The following is an 18,166-nucleotide window of genomic DNA, read 5'->3' as shown; positions in this document are numbered from 1 at the left end:
AGGGTGGCTACTTTGAAGAATCTCAAACATATTTGGAAAGTAGAGTAAGAGTTTAAACAGTATATATGAGTGTGCTTAAAGTGCATTGAAAAGGCTCTGGGGTGATGTAGACTAATACCCTATTTGATCAGAGCACCATGCACTTCCCTACTTTGTTGGTTTAAAACTGTATAAGGAGGATACAAGAGTGCAACACTTAAATACATTAACTGTAAGAATTGAAAATACACTCGGCTGACATTCAGATTGCTCTTGACTGCTTCTGCTTTCAGAGACCACTGGATTAGTGGGTTTCTCCAGGATGCGCTGTGATAAATATGAGGTGTTTTAACTGGTGCTTCTTCTTCAGGGAAAGGACACCTTGCTGAAAGAGTCCCATTACACCGTCATCCATAGATCTCAGCATCCTGACTACTCCATCCGAACATATTGATTACCGTCTGTCTGCAACAGCCTCTGAATGCCCAGAGTTATTATGTGCTTGTCAGCTGCTAAATTGGTCAAATGGGTGAAAACCTCTCTTCTCTTGGCGTCTGTACAGTAATGTAGGGATACATCTGTGTGTTTGTGGAGTGTTGCAACGAACCACTCATCTGGCTTGGTTCATACAAGAACAAACAAAATGTGTGTCCATCTATAAAGACAGGGAGACAATTTAGGAGAACATTTTTGAATGTAGATTCTTATTCCCATCACTGGCAACTCCTTCCAAAATCCTCTGACAGTTCCCCTGGAGGACATGTTATGTCCAGAGCATGTGCCGCAGGGGAACAGTCCTTAGATTTACACACGCAAGCACATGGACAGACGGACACATACACAAACACACGGACACATACACATGCTATGACCCACTGTATAAGGGCAGACATTCACTCTTTCTCCTCCTGAACAAGCCGTCAAATTTGTGCTGATGCTCTGGGGAAAAACATCACCTGAGTCATCATGCTGTCATGACTGTTCTGTGAGGATCCAAACGGGTCAGATCAGGTTTGCAATGAATAACTTCAACCAGACCCCCTCTCACCCGCAGCTGGTGGGGATTAACAACTCACGTCCTGTTATAAATCAAGAGAAGATCCAGGTCTCCCTCTCTAATTTCAAAGGAATGTGTCTTTGTTTCAAGAAACTTTTCCCGCCGAAACTCTAACACGTTCAAAAGCGAATAGTGGAAAAAATATTTCTAACATAGAACGTGCGGAATGGTGTCTAAAGAACACTAATGTTGTTTTGATGTCAGTAAAAATCTTATAAAGGAAATACTGTAACTTGGAAATACTGTAACTTGGAACGATATGTGTGAAGTGTCCATCCTATGCTTTGTGCATGAAATATGAAAATGATGAATGTGTTTTTGTTAACCTCTATGGGCTAGGTGGGACGCTAGCGTGCCACCCGTGGTGCACTCCATCAACAGCAGGTGCATTTCAAGAGCGGCAAATTTGAATCCAAATAAATGTCAAAATTCAAATTTTTCAAACATACAACTATTTTACACCCTTTGAAAGATAAACATCTCCTTAATCTAACCACGTTTTACGATTTCAAAAAGGTTTTACGGCGAAAGCATAAATTTAGAGTATGTTAGGACAGTACATTTACAAGAGTTGTGTGTAATGTTTTGTCAATTCGAAGACAGGGTAACCAAAACCATAAAACCAGCTAAAATGATGCACTAACCTTTTACAATCTCCATCAGATGACACTCCTAGGACATTATGTTAGACAATGCATGCATTTTTAGTTCTATCAAGTTCATATTTATATCCAAAAACAGCGTTTTACTATGGCATTGATGTTGAGGAAATCGTTTCCCTCCAATAACCGGCAGTCAAGTCAGCGTCACAAATTAAATAATTAAAATTAGAAAACATTGGTAAAATATTATATTGTCATTTAAAGAATTATAGATTTACATCTCTTGAACGCAATCAACTTGCCAGATTTAAAAATAACCTTACTGGGAAATCACACTTTGCAATAATCTGAGCACTGCGCCCAGAAAAATACGCGTTGCGATACAGACTAGACGTCATGTTGGGAAGATCTAAAATCGAAAATACTATGTAAATAATCCATTACCTTTGATTCTCTTCATCAGATGTCACTTCCAGGTATCACAGGTCCATAACGAATGTAGTTTTGTTCAAAAAAGCTCATCATTTATGTCCAAAAATCTCCGTCTTGTTAGCACATGATCTAAGCCAGCCGGACTTCTCGTCATGAACGAGGGGAAAAAATATATTTACGTTCGTTCAAACATGTCAAACGTTGTATAGCATAAATCATTAGGGCCTTTTTAACCAGAACATGAATAATATTCAAGGTGGACGAATGCATACTCTTTTATAACGTATTGGAACGAGGGTACCCAACATGAACTCGCGCGCCAGGTGTCTAATGGGACATCATCGTTCCATGGCTCTTGTTCGGTCAGATCTCCCTCCAGAAGACTCAAAACACTTTGTAAAGGCTGGTGACATCTAGTGGAAGCAATAGGAAGTGCCAAAATATTCCTCAGCCCCTGTGTTTTTCAATGGGATAGGTTTAAAGGTAATACAACACATCAGGTATCCACTTCCTGTCAGAAAATGTCTCAGGGTTTTGCCTGCCAAATGAGTTCTGTTATACTCACAGACACCATTCAAACAGTTTTAGAAACTTTAGAGTGTTTTCTATCCATATATAATAAGTATATGCATATTCTAGTTACTGGGTAGGATTAGTAACCAGATTAAATCGGGTACATTTTTTTTATCCAGACGTGCAAATGCTGCCCCCTAGCCCTAACAGGTTAACTTCTTTGGGCTAGGGGGCAGTATTCGGAAGTTAGGATGACTGAAGTGCCCAAAGTAAACTGCCTGTTACTCAGGCCCAGAAGCTAGGATATACATAGTATTGGTAGTATTGGATAGAAAACACTCTGAAGTTTCTAAAACTGTTAAAATATTGTCTGTGAGTATAACAGAACTGATATGGCAGGCAAAAACCCGAGGAGAATCCATCCGGAACTTTTTTGTTGTTGAGGTCACAGCCCATTCAAATCCTTGTTTATGGGAGATTCAAAGGAAAACCTCCCAGATTGCAGTTCCTATGGCTTCCACTAGATGTCAAGTCTTTAGAAAGGGTTTTTTGAAAAATGAGCTAGAATTTGTAGTTTTTCTAGGTGGCTTTCATTTTGACTGTAGTGTTGTGGCGAGCATGGATGAGGGTGCACACTTCGTTATTTATCTCCGGTATTGAACACACTATTATCCGTCTTAAATTGTATCGTTTATTTACATATTAGGGTACCTGAGGATTGATTAGAAACGTTGTTTGACTTGTTTGGAGGAAGTTTATCGGTAACTTTTGGGATTCCTTTGTATGCATTTTGAATGAGGGGAAAAGGTGGATTACTGAATCAAGCGCACCAACTAAACTGACCTTTTGGGGATATAAAGAAGGACTTTATCAAACAAAACAACCATTTTTTATGTAGCTGGGACCCTTGGGATTGCAAACAGAAGAAGATCTTCAAAGGTAAGTGATTTATTCTATCACTATTTCTGACTTTCGTGACACCTCTGCTGGTTTAGAAAATGTTGTTAATGCTTTTGTATGCGGGGCGCTGTCCTCAGATAATCGCATGGTATGCTTTCGCCATAAAGCCTTTTTGAAATTTAACAAAGCGGCTGGATTAACAAGAAGTTAAGCTTTTAAATGATGTATGACACTTGTATTTTCATGAATGTTTAATATTACGATTTTTGAAGTTCGCGCTCTGCAATTTCACCGGATGTTGTCGAGGTGGGGCGATAGCGGCACGTCTAGTCCAAAGAGGTTTTAAAAGAGGGATGTGATTTTAGGAGCCATAAGAGATAATTGTTTTACATAAACTTTGCACAGTGACAAGTCACGTCCCTGAGTGAGGTCAGAGAGCCTGTCAGCCTGACAGAACCGCCCTTTTGAACAAACTGTATAAAATGATGGGTTAAGAATGAACATATCAGACCAGAAGAGCATTAAGCTGCAGCTGCACGTTTAAAGTGGTCTGAACTTTGAAACTCAACACGAGGTAGAAAAGATAAACTCACCTCCCGGACAATCACTGGTATGGCTGATTAGCTGTCCTAAGTAAAGTATCTAGAAAAGCTAATTTAAGTGGGACCATTCTACTACTCTGCTCAAACCATCTTATTAAGCTACTCTCATCATCCCACTGGGAACCATCCACATGGCTGGCTAGCCAATCTTCAAAAGAGGCATCTTCAGGAGAGAATGGAAGGAAAATCAACTCTGCAGTTCTGTTCAGGACTACACGACAAGTCACCAGATAACTTCAATGAAGAACAGTAGAAGACTTGTTGGAACCATTTTTGGACAATCAGAGCCTTAAAAGCATGCTGCGAAAAGGCCCAACCCCCTTTCCAGGGCTGCACTGTCCACCTAGACAGATCCACGGCGAACCAAGGAATTTCACATAAATACATTCATGATTTCTTACTCCAAGTTGGCGGCGGTTCGTCTGCAAAGTATAGGATTACTGTAAGTGAGAGTAGTTTCTAAATGTACCAACGTTAAGTGTCTCTGTCCCTCTCTCTCTGACCCCCCTCTCCATGTCTTTCGTAACAAGCATTCATATGGTTGTCAGTCCACTAGGTACCTGTTTTTAACGTTTTAAGTGTGTATGCTTATCCTGTGTTACCATTTAATTAGCTAGTACATATAAATAAATAATTAAGCCAATTTTTGTAGTACTGAATCATAAGTAAGGCTCATGTTTTTGCAGCTGCAGGAGGTTATGATTGTTCAGAATGATGATATGATACGAGGTTATGATTAATACCTTGACTGTTTATAGATGTGATAGGTAAAGACCTTCTAGAGTTTAATTAGGGAGATGGTAAATCTTTAAAGAACCGCTCTCGTGGTTCCCCAGATCCTAATGAGTCAATTGTTTCATGATTCATTTAAATTGGGTAACAATTAAACCTATTTAGGTAATTAGATAAATAAGTCTTCAGATTAATGTTAGTCAAGTCACGACAATGCTGTCATACAGACAGTCACAGTCCCACTACCTAAACCACTGAAACACTACAGCACTACTCCATCCTCAGAGGTATACAGTGGGGCAAAAAAGTATTTAGTCAGCCACCAATTGTGCAAGTTCTCCCACTTAAAAAGATGAGAGAGGCCTGTAATTTTCATCATAGGTACACTTCAACTATGACAGACAAAATGAGGAAAAAAATCCAGAAAATCACATTGTAGGATTTTTAATGAATTTATTTACAAATTATGGTGGAAAATAAGTATTTGGTCAATAACAAAAGTTTATCTCAATACTTTGTTATATACCCTTTGTTGGCAATGACACAGGTCAAACGTTTTCTGTAAGTCTTCACAAGGTTTTCACACACTGTTGCTGGTATTTTGGCCCATTCCTCCATGCAGATCTTCTCTAGAGCAGTGATGTTTTGGGGCTGTCGTTGGGCAACACGGACTTTCAACTCCCCCCAAAGATTTTCTATGGGGTTGAGATCTGGAGACTGGCTAGGCCACTCCAGGACCTTGAAATGCTTCTTACGAAGCCACTCCTTTGTTGCCCGGGCGGTGTGTTTGGGATCATTGTCATGCTGAAAGACCCAGCCACGTTTCATCTTCAATGCCCTTGCTGATGGTAGGCTTTGTTACTTTGGTCCCAGCTCTCTGCAGGTCATTCACTAGGACCCGCGTGTGGTTCTGGGATTTTTGCTCACTGTTCTTGTGATCAGTTTGACCCCACGGGGTGAGATCTTGCGTGGAGCCCCAGATCGAGGGAGATTATCAGTGGTCTTGTATGTCTTCCATTTCCTAATAATTGCTCCCACAGTTGATTTCTTCAAACCAAGCTGCTTACCTATTGCATATTCAGTCTTCCCAGCCTGGTGCAGGTCTACAATTTTGTTTCTGGTGTCCTTTGACAGCTCTTTGGTCTTGGCCATAGTGGAGTTTGGAGTGTGACTGTTTGAGGTTGTGGACAGGTGTCTTTTATACTGATAACAAGTTCAAACAGGTGCCATTAATACAGGTAACAAGTGGAGGACAGAGGAGCCTCTTAACCTGTTATGGCTAGGGGGCAGTATTTTCACGGCCGGATAAAAAACGTACCCAATTTAATCTGATTATTACTCCTGCCCAGAAACTAGAATATGCATATAATTATTAGCTTTGGATAGAAAACACTCCAAAGTTTCTAAAACTGTTTGAATGGTGTCTGTGAGTATAACAGAACTCAAATGGCAGGCCAAAACCTGAGAAGATTCTGTACAGGAAGTACCCTGTCTGACCATTTCTTGGCCTTCTTGATTATCTCTATCCAATACAGGGGATCTCTGCTGTTACGTGATACTTCCTACGGCTCCCATGGGCTCTCAGAAGGCGGCAAAAAGCTGAATGATATCGCGGCAGCCCCTGGCTGAAAAACATTAGCGCGTTTGTATAGTGGCCAGTCACAGTACTATGAGACTCAGGCTCGTGCACGAGGGGATCCCATGCTTTTATTTTCTCTCTCTTTTGTACGTAAACACGCTTTCCCGGTCGGAATATTATCGCTTTTTTACGAGAAAAATGGCATAAAAATTGATTTTAAACAGCGGTTGACATGCTTCGAAGTACGGTAATGGAATATTTAGAATTCTTTTGTCACGAAATGCGTCGTGCGCGTGACCCTTATTTACACTTCGGATAGTGTCTTGAATGCACGAACAAAACACCGCTATTTGGATATAACTATGGATTATTTTGAACCAAACCAACATTTGTTATTGAAGTAGCAGTCCTGGGAGTGCATTCTGACGAAGAACACCAAAGGTAATCAAACTTTTCTAATAGTAAATCGGAGTTTGGTCAGGGCTAAACTTGGTGGGTGTCTAAATAGCTAGCCGTGATGGCTGGGCTATCTACTCAGAATATTGCAAAATGTGCTTTCACCGAAAAGCTATTTTAAAATCGGACACCTCGATTGCACAAAGGAGTTCTGTATCTATAATTCTTAAAATGATTGTTATGTTTTTTGTGAACGTTTATCGTGAGTAATTTAGTAAATTCACCGGAGGTTTGCGGGGGGTATGCTAGTTCTGAACGTCACATGCTAATGTAAAAAGCTGTTTTTTGAGATAAATATGAACTTGATTGAACAAAACATGCATGTATTTTATAACATAATGTCCTAGGTGTGTCATCTGATGAAGATCATCAAAGGTTAGTGCTGCATTTAGCTGTAGTTTGGATTTTTGTGACATTATATGCTAGCTTGAAAAATGGGTGTCTGATTATTTCTGGCTGGGTACTCTGCTGACATAATCTAATGTTTTGCTTTCACTGTAAAGCCTTTTTGAAATCGGACAGTGTGGTTAGATAAAGGAGAGTCTTGTCTTTAAAATGCTGTAAAATAGTCATATGTTATAAAAATTAAAGTTTTTGTATTTTTGAGGAATTTGTAATTCGCGCCACGCCTATCATTGGATATTGGAGCAGGTGTTCCGCTAGCGGAACGTCTAGATGTAAGAGGTTAAAGAAGAAGTTACAGGTCTGTGAGAGCCAGAAATCTTGCTTGTTTGTAGGTGACCAAATACTTATTTTCCACCATAATTTGCAAATAAATTCATTAAAAATCCTACAATGTGATTTTCTGGATTTTTTCCCTCATTTTGTCTGTCATAGTTGACGTGTACCTTTGATGAAAATTACAGGCCTCTCTCATATTTTTAAGTGGGAGAACTTGGGAGAACTTGCACAATTGGTGGCTGACTAAATACTTTTTTGCCCCACTGTAGAATCCATTCTGTTTGCGTTGAAGAGCTGTGTGAAATATACACAAGTTACACTGACTGTACAAAACATTAAAAACACCTTCCTAATATTGAGTTGCACACCCCTCTTTTGCCCTCAGAACAGCCTCACTTCGTCAAGGCATGGACTCTACAAGGTGTCGAAAGCGTTCCACAGGGATGCTGGCCCATGTTGACTCCAATGCTTCCCACAGTTGTGTCAAGCTGGCTGGATGTCCTTTAGGTGGTGGACCATTCTTGATTCACACAGAAAACTGTTGAGTGTGAAAAACCCAGCAGCATTGCAGTTCTTGACACAATCAAACCTGGCACCTACTACCATACCCTGTTCAAAGGCACTTAAATTCTTGGTCTTGCCCATTCACCCTCTGAATGGCACACATACACAATTCATGTCTCAATTATCTAAAGGCTTAAAAACCCTTTGTTAACCTGGCTCCTCACCTTCATCTACACTGATTGAAGTGGATTTAACAGAGTTTTTTTTTTTTTTTTTCCCATTCAACCTAGACAACCAGGTTGAGGGCAGTTCCTTACTAATTAGTGACCTTAATTCATCAATCAAGTACAAGGGTGGAAAGAAAACCCGCAGACACTTGGCCCTCTGTGGAATGAGTTTGACACATGTGGTCTATGTCATGGAAAGAGTTGTTCCTAATGTTTTGTATACTTAGTGTATGAGATCAGTGAAGATCAAACATCATGATAATCAATTTGGGAATAGCAGGAGGGAATATAAGACAATGCGTGTGTGAGAGTGTGGACGTGTTTTACTATTCTTGTAGTGTACTGTAAACAAACAAAACAAACATTTGACCAAATGGGGAAATTGTGTTAGTTCCCACGAGGTCAAATGCTATTTCTAAGGGATTTAAGGTTAGAATTAGTGTTAGAATTATGTTAAGGGTTAGTAGCTCAGGTTAGGAGCTAGGGTTAAGGTTAGGTTTTTGGGTTAGGGAGTACAGGTTAGTGTTAGGTTAATGGTTAGGGGTTAGGGAAAATAGGAATTTGAATGGGATTGAATTGTGTCCCCACAAGGTTAGCTGTACAAGACTGTGTGAATTTGTGTGTGTTTGGAAACAGTGGGTGAGAGAGTGAGTGACTTGTGTGTAGCCAGCAGAGCAGAAACCTCCATCTGGGAGAAGTGTGATGAAGTAATCAAGTGCATGTTGTATGATGCAGAGAAGCACACTCCATACTGCGGGCACAGTGGAAGAGCCCAAAGAGGAGGTACCCAAACTACCAATCTAACTCCCAATGAACCTGATACAAACAAACTATTGCATAAAAAAAACTGGTGTCCCTATAGTATGACAAACCATATTACACCGAACAAAAATATAAATCTCAACATGCTAAAAAACTTCAATGAGCAAGCCGTCCTTCATCAACTGGCCTCTGTAAAATGGTATAGAATCAGCTTGATCCCCTCTGTCAAAGACACTTGGACCTTCTTTTTTTTATATAGTCAGTGGTATTGTTAACAAACACGCCCCCATAAAGAAAATGAGAATTAAAAAAAACAGGTTCTGCCCCTGGATCGACCGTGATCTTGCAGAGTTACTCCACCTCAAGAATTGCATTTGGCGAAAGGCTCAGCACATGCATACTCAGGCTGACTGGCTCTCGTTCAGGATAATGAGAAATAAGACAAATCACCACTTCATTAAGTCAGGATTCCTATTTGACTAAGCCATGCCTCCTTGCCCGTCCAACACTTCATCTCCCACCCCTTTTAATGCGACTATCCCCGATGCTTCTCCCTCTTTTTCCCCTGCCCCGCTACAAAGTTTCTCCCTGCAGGCGGTCACTGAGTCCGAGGTGCTAGAGGAGCTCCTGAAACTTGACCCCCAAAATCCATCTGGGTCAGATGGTTTAGACCCTTTCTACTTTAAGGTTGCTGCCCCTTTCATCGCCAAGCCTGTCTCTTCTTTCTGGGGAGGTTCCCATTGCTTGGAAGGCAGCCACGGTTCGTCCTCTATTTAAAGGGGGAGATCAAGCTGATCCTAACTGTTATAGGCCTATTTCTATTTTGCCCTGTTTATCAAAAGTGTTGGAAAAACTTGTCAATAATCAACTGACTGACTTTCTTGATGTCTATAGTATTATCTCGGGTATACAATCTGTTTTCCGCTCAGGTTATGGATGTGCCACTGCAACCTTAAAGGTCCTCAATGATGTCACCATTGCCCTTGATTCTAAGCAATATTGTGCTGCCATTTTTATTGACTTGGCCAAAGAAATCTGCTGTCTCAGCCGCTGCCTGTCACCAAGGGTGTACCCCAAGGCTGGATCCTAGGCCCCACACTCTTCTCAATTTACAGCAACAACATAGCTCAGGCAGTAGGAAGCTCTCTCTATATGCAGATGATACAGTTATACTCAGCTGGCCCCTCCCTGGATTTTGTGTTAAATGCTTTCTTAGTGTCCCAACAAGCTTTCTCTACTCGTAACCTTGTTCTGAACTCCACCAAAACAGAGGTCATATGGTTTGGTAAGAAGAGTGCCTCTCTCCACACAAGTGTGATTACTACCTCTGAGGGTTCAGAGCTTGAGGTAGTCACCTCATACAAGTACTTAGGAGTATGGCTAGACAGTACACTGTCCTTCTCTCAGCACATATCAAAGCTGCAGGCTAAAGTTAAATCGAGACTTGGTCTCCACTATCGTAATCGCTCCTCTTTCACCCCAGCTGCCAAACTAACCCTGATTCAGATGACCATCCTACCCATGCTAGATTACGGAGACATAATTTATAGATCAGAAGGGTGCTTTTGAGCGGCTAGATGATCTTTACCATTCAGCTATCAGATTGATATGGCAGCCTACAATCCAAAGAAAAACCAACAGGAATTATAAATGTTTCTTTAGGTCCCAGGCTCTTATAATGGAAACCTATTGTTCCTATGTAATTCTACCTCCCAGATTGCAATTCCTATGGCTTCCACTAGATGTCAGTCTTCATTCAAGGTTTCAGGCTTGTTTCTTGAAAAACGAGCAAGAATTTTCAGTTTTAGTGAAGAGAGCACCGGAACAATATCAGTCTTTCGGCGTGCGGTGAAGAGGGCGAGCGCTTACTAATTTTACTTTCCTATTAAACATACTACTTCAGTATTAAATATGATAGTTTATTTACATTTTAGGGTACCTGAGGATTAAATAGAAACATTGTTTGACTTGTTTGGACTAAGTTTAGTGGTAGCTTTTTGGACTCTTTTGTCTGCATGTTGAAGGAGTGGATTACTGAAAATCGATGGCGCCAACTAAACTGACTTTTTGGGATATAAAGAAGGATTTTATCTAACAAAACAACCATTGATGTTGTAGCTGGGACCCTTGGGATTGCAAACAGAGGAAGATTTTCAAAATTAAGTGATTCATTTAGTTGCTATTTGTGATTTTGTGAAGCCTGTGCTGGTTGAAAAATATGTTGATGTGGGGCGCCGTCCTCAGACAATTGCATGGTATGCTTTCGCTGTAAAGCCCATTGTAAACCGGACAACGCAGTTAGATTAACAAGAATTTACGCTTTTAAATGATATAAGATACTTGTATGTTCATGAATGTTTAATATTACGATTATTTATTTGAATTGTGCGCCCTCCAATTTCACCGGATGTTGTTGACAGGTGTCCCGCTAGCGGGACGCCTATCCCTAAAAACAGCATGATCATTACACAAGTGCACCTTATGCTGGGGACAATAAAAGGCCACTCTAAAATGTGCAGTTTTGTGACAACACAATGCCACAGATGTCTCAAGTTGAGGGAGCGTGCAATTGGTATGCTGACTGCAAGAAGGTTCACCAGAGCTGTTGCCAGAGAATTCAATGTTCATTTCTCTACCAAAAGACGCCTCTAACGTAGTTTTAGAGAATTTGGCAGTATGTCCAACCGGCCTCACAACCACACACCACATGTATGGCATTGTGTGGGCAAGCAGTTTGCTGATGTCAACGTTGTGAACAGAGTGCCCCATGGTGGCGGTGGGGTTATGGTATGGGAAGGTAAAAGCTACGGACAAAGAACACAATTGCATTTTATGGATGGCAATTTGAATGCACAGAGATACCGTGATGAGATTCTAAGGCCCATTGTTGTGCCATTCATCCGCCGCATCTCCTCATGTTTCAGCATGATAATGCACGGCCCCATGTCGCAAGGATCTGGACACAATTCCTGTAAGCTGAAAATTTCCCAGTTCTTCCATGACCTGCATACTTACCAGATATGTCACCCGTTGAACATGTTTGGGATGCTCTGGATCGACGTGTACGACAGTGCGTTCCAGTTCCCGCCAATATTCAGCAATTTTGCACAGCCATTGAAGAGGAGTGGGACAACATTCCACAGGCCACAAGCAACAGCCTGATCAACTCTATGCAAAGGAGATGTGTTGCGCTGCATGAGGCAAATGGCTGTCACACCAGATACTGACTGGTTTTCTAATCCATGTCCCTACCTTTTTTTTAAGGGATCTGTGAGCAACAGATCTGTATTCCCAGTCATGTGAAATCCATAGATTAGGGCGTACTGAATTTATTTCAATTGACTGATTTCCTTATATGAACTGTAACTCAGTAAAATCGTCAAAATTGTTGCATGTTGGGTTTATAATTTTACCGCTAAACTAATGAAGCAACAATGAATCTTCAACTGCTAAGGGCCTGAAATGCATATTTTTTGATTGACACCTCCTCAGACGAGTCAATAAAAGCCTGAGGCTGATGGCTCTGGCATAGAGTGTTGCTCATTAAATTAAAACATGATTATACTATTTGAAAAGGTCAAATGTCAATCTCTTTGGCAGGAAATAGGTTGGAGACTGCCGTGCTTAAACACTGTGTGCCATGGCGCCTCAAACAAGCCCCCGAGCAGCTATTACCATTCATCACAGACACTCTGCAGGGACGAGACAGTCACAACGTTTTTCCCTATTCCTCGTTACATAGGAACTTGTTTGTTTTGACTTCCAGTTTCCAACACGACACATTGATTGGTTCCCAGAAACAAAATGGCTTTTTGGGCTCATCTTAAAATTCAAATATACATTTATTCTGTAACGATAGGAAGTGTGTGGGCAGGCAGGACTTTCATCCATAACCCAGCTAGAAATAACAAGCGAATGGGAGCGAAAGAATAGAAGAGAAGAAAAAGAGAGTGTGAGAGAGAGAACGAGAGAGAGAGTGGGAGGCACATTAAACTGGCCAAACATTTGGTAAGCAGAGTCTGTTCGAGCACAGAGTACACCCAACCAATGAACACCAATGCGGCACGCAACCGCAGACAATTACAAACTAACGTCAAGATGTATGAACTTGTAGGCTAGATCAACACAATGTCGCAAATACAGGCCATTGCCGAGTATTGGGATGAAACCGGACCATCTGTTTTGATGGTATTTATACAGTACTACATACCAGCAACATGGTTTGTAGTTACTGACAAGAGAATCCTTATTAATCGTCACCATCGTCAAATCCTCACAGCCATCTTCTGTCCATGTTCCTCATCTGGTTTTAAACTATGACCCTGGATTGGTCATGTATGATGGTTGGTACAGGGCTTAACATGTGATTCAATTCCATGGCTTAAAGACATGGACTTGGTGGAATTAGAACAGACCTCCCAGGATGAAGGTGACCCAAAGAGAAGAAGGAGTTAAGCTGCCGGAGAGATTCGACTGACCCTCCAGCGGAAATTAAGGTGCACATGTTCGAGTATGTGTGTGTGTTTCACCAATGTCCCAGAAATGTTCCACATCTTTCTTACTATGTCTTTGTCTATTATGAAGTCACACAGAGGGAAGAGAACAATCGGCATAAAAAGGCCTAACTTTGGCCCTGTCCTGACTGATATCTTATCTCAATCTATGGGCTGCTGATAATCCACACATCCTCTTCCTGCTGTCTGTCCTCTCTGACCGTGCCACCTCATCCCAGGGTCAGGAGCATTTTAAAGACTGCTGCTAACTTTGGCTCTTATCGGTCATGTCCCCATGCTGAAGTGTGACCTGGGGCTTTCACTTCATCACTGAACATTCATTCCTCTAATCTATTTAAATCTAAAGCCATTCAAGGTTAGAATGACATGTTTTATATGGATATTGACACATAATATTGGCTTTCAACGTACAATCATACTGTCTGCACACCAATCTAATCCAAAAAGCATTTTGGGTCAGTGAACATAAAATAGATAATTGAAAGTCGTAGCGATTACCAATGTATTCTTATCTAACAGAGCCTAATCTGACCTGGCAGGAGACCTCTCCCCTAATAAATTTTTCCTATGGGTCAGTGTACCACTCACCTCCCGCTAGTATTGCGCAGGATGACCAGGGCGTCAGGGAAGCCGTCCATGTTGTAGTCTCCCAGGTGCAGGGTGATGGGGTTGTGGAGCTCCCCAGCAGCAGGGGTGGTCTGGGGGGGCACAAAGCCCCAGAGAGTCTCCCTCCTCTGGAAATCTGTCAGGACTGGCACCCACTGCAACAGGAGAGAAAACAATGACGCTGGTTCAGCTCATTGATGATATACTACACCAGAATGAGACTCGGAGCGAAAAGAAAATGAAACCACATTGACTATTATTAACTGCTGGTGTATTTAGCAGAACTGACATTGCGGTGAGAGCGGGCTCAGTAGGGTTGCTGAATCACCGCCATTAATGCCACAAGTCAAAAGATAGAAATGAGTGCTAGGGCAGAGGGAATTTCTTCCTTCCTGTTCCCAGCAATAAAACAGTTATTTTCCATCTGAACATATTTTGTATTTGAAAAGAGCTGCAGAAATGAGATCTATCACTGTGAAACCCACTGTGACTGTGTGGCCCATTTTTGACCTCCCTTGATTATACAGTACCATGATAAATATTGCAGTGAAAGATATATATATATATATATATATATACACACACACACACGCCCTCCCCTGCATAGCTCTATCAACACATATTCCACCCTTGACAGCTCAACTGAGTAGTCAATAAACCCTGGGGACATCTCCCTCTCTGACAGTGACTGATGTTCATCATAATAGAATGTGAATGTACAAAAAATCATACTAACTACTGTGGGTAAATTCACATTCAATTATATTTACAAAAACGTACGCACTCGCGACTAAGTCGCTAACGCTAAGAGCGCCTGCTAAATGACTAAAATGTAAATATTGAATTAGTCACTGAACACATAACGAATAGGGAATAAAATCCAAGTAAGATTCCGTAATAGAGTGTTGCATCCACTGCTAAAAATGGCCAGTCTCACAGAGCGACATCCTCAGATACCATCATTAGTAACCGTTTTCTGAATGGACGGATGTGAATACGAAAACTACACAAAGAGCTTTAAAAAGAGAGGGCAGCGGGATAGGAGCAATTCTTTATGCAGCTGAACGCCTCTCTATTTTCCCCTCGTCTCCACAAGGCCCACCTATTATTGGAAAGCGCTGGGGAGGCGGGAATGCAGATGCCATGGGTTTAAATATTCATGAATGTTAAACAGGAAAAGCCAGGTGCATCTCTGCACATTATATCCGCCAGAGGAAGCGCCACGAGGGTAGCGGTAATGGCTGCTAATATGGCTGTTCTCCCTCTCTGAATACATAAACACAGTCAACATATTGACAGACGGAGAAAAGAGCAGCAGGACGAGAGAAGAGAAAGTCGAGGTCATAAGAAAAAGTGTATAGTCCCGTGTGAGTATTTACAGGGGATAGGCCTCGGCGCTGTATCAGTACCACATAGGCTCTGATGTATAACCCTGTTGATTTGGCGCCGCTACAAGATAGGGCAGGGGAAGACGGTGTGATACGTACGGCTGCACCAGGAGGGAATGCGTTAGGGATGAGGGACGCGTGGGAGAGGCAAGTGTTTTTGTCTGGACAGTGTGGGTGAAACAATTGTGAGTATTTGTATGAGCTATGTACAAATTGTGCTGGGGGTGAAATGGCATCTCCATCTTAGGGCTCTTGGCCAGAAAGCCCGTCATACAATCCCACCCAGGTGATTGAAGTCCCAGTGAGACGAGCTCAGACCCATGTCTTTAGCAGGCCTGGGCGGGGAGTAAAAAAAATTTGAGCGATGTGTCATTGGCTGCAGAGGTTGATTGGCCGCTTCCCTGTCACAGGGACTGCTGACAACGATAACTTTAAATAAATGTGAAAGGTTATGGGTGTTTGGAAGAATGACAGGAAGTGAATGAGCTTAAATGACGACTTCCTTCAAGTGATATTAACATGACGGGTCATGACGAAGTTGAATGATCATTCAGTTTTCGTGTGATGAATACTGACTGGTTTTAATGAGGGTTTCGTGATTGGCTATGATTATCTAAATACAGTAGAAGTTATGACTGAAACAGCCATGTAAACAAGTCAGTATGCCACAAAATTGATTAAGCTGGGTCACTGGTGAGTGGATCCTCAACTGTTGAGTCTGATAATAAAAATAGGAACTTCTCTGCATCTTGGCTATGAGTGCTGCTTCACTGTCAGCTCTACTCACAGCTGGTCTACACCGGGGAGCAGAAGTCTATCAGCATTGTGCTGACTGAAGATTTACTAGGTTTATTAGACCTCAACGCTGTCTACTGTACATGCAAATCCTCCCCATTGATTCATAGACATACTTATGAGAGGGGTGATGGAGAAAGAAATGCGAAGAGAGAGAGACAGAGAGCGAAGACTAAGAGTAGGTTGACTAAATGGATTTCAGACACTTTTTCAATGGAAGACATCCAGACAAAGTTTATAAATAACCGTAAGGAGGTGCCAGGCAGCCTGGGTGCCAGCTGGTCAGTCGTACTGTGAGGCAGTGGGTGACTCCAGGAGTTGAACAAACCCAAACCATCCCTACCAGGCTGGCAGCCAGCATACCATACTAACATACTTTCCTTGCACAACAATCCCACTAGATTGCTGAAGACGTATACAACACATCAGCACATCATATTCCAGGCCTGCGGCTTGATGAGTCCTGCTTTCTGTTTCCTTTCTAATGCCAATTTTAGGAGGGAGAGAAGAGAAGAGAGAGAGGAGGAGAAGAGAGGGAGAGGATGTGTTCAGAATACCAACAGGAGGACTGACTGAGCCTCCCAGTGGCAAGGCAGTCTGCTGAGCTGAAGCCTGCTGAAACTGTTCCAGAGCTGCCTACAGAGGTGTGACTGAGTGGGGGGGGGGGGACAGGGAGGGGTGGCAGGTTGCTGGTCCTGGATTTGACAGGAGAAGTGCGGCCATTGTCCCAGTGTCTTTACAGAGATCTCTCTCTGCCACTTTGCCGTAGGTCTGATCCCTCCTGGAAGAGAAAGTAGATTTATGCTGCATGTCGGAGGGAGGGGAGGGGCAGTGGGATACCAGTGGCTGAGTGGAGTGCTCCTCTGACGGATGGAGACAATCCTCCTTCATTACCCTGCTGGATCATAGCTCCATCTCTGTTCACATGAGTCAGTCTCTAGGGCTCCACTTCAGTGTCTCAGGTTTGTACATAGACACACAGAGGAGCCAGTGCCTAGTCGTACACGGTGTGTGTCCATCTTTCAGTTGGAGAGGGATTCATGTTCTTACTCAAGACAAGTACCCACAAGCTAATATGGCAAAAAATGGTATAAGGTATTCTCCTTGCGTCTCCCGATCCTCACCGCTCCTGATTGGGTTGATCAGCCTGAGCAGAACGCAGAGGATCAACCCATAGCTTAATCAAGCAGGAACCAGAAAAGGCGAGGCAAGCAGTGTCATCCTACACAACCTGCCTCTCAGTAATTAACTGACTCCGTTAGGGTATTTCCATTTATTTAAACATTTTTGTTGCTATTATTATTATTATTATTTCCTGGTCATTAGGGGAAACACACCAACCATGTATTTGCCTTTGTTGTGCCACTCAAGCAAAAACATAGTAATGTCCCCACAAACAGATACTTTTCCCACACGGCATTAACAGCAGTTTGGGATGTTTCGAATTCATTGACTGACTAAAATCAGAAAATATTGTTTATGTCAGGCAGTGAGTGACTACCAGATACATCACAACAATGACTCAAAAGGGTGTGTTCTTCTAAACATCAGGCCGACTAGACATCCTCAATTGAGGCCAACACCCAAAGAGGAGCAAGAGACATACCACCTTGTAAGAGATGTGGGTAAAGTAAACGTTCCAAAGTAAAATAGGACCCGCAACACATTGAGTGCATGTTGATGGCATCAGTATTATTATTTTACAGCAGGTGCAGTGTGTGGAAGAGGAGATCATGCATGATTAACCAGGTAATATGAGTGGTACAGTCAGCAAGGCCTGCATTAATAGACTCATAAGGTCGCAAAACCTTGAGATAATTTGAAGGTCAGGCAGAGA

The 18,166-nt window shown here is 42.1% G+C and overlaps 1 protein-coding gene across 1 annotated transcript in view; it reads right to left on the bottom strand.

Moving 5' to 3' along the window:
- The window catches only part of LOC106561994 (T-cell immunomodulatory protein), a 130,744-nt gene that overhangs the window by 71,686 nt on the left and 40,892 nt on the right, over window positions 1–18,166 (bottom strand). The window contains exon 10 of the mRNA XM_014126507.2: window positions 14,129–14,301. Within this exon, the coding sequence (XP_013981982.2) occupies window positions 14,129–14,301 (173 nt within the window). The remainder of the gene's footprint in view (window positions 1–14,128; window positions 14,302–18,166) is intronic.

This window comes from Salmo salar, chromosome ssa11 (genome assembly GCF_905237065.1).
Source record: "Salmo salar chromosome ssa11, Ssal_v3.1, whole genome shotgun sequence".
NCBI lineage: Eukaryota > Metazoa > Chordata > Actinopteri > Salmoniformes > Salmonidae > Salmo > Salmo salar.
This window is presented reverse-complemented; position numbering and strand designations above follow the sequence as displayed.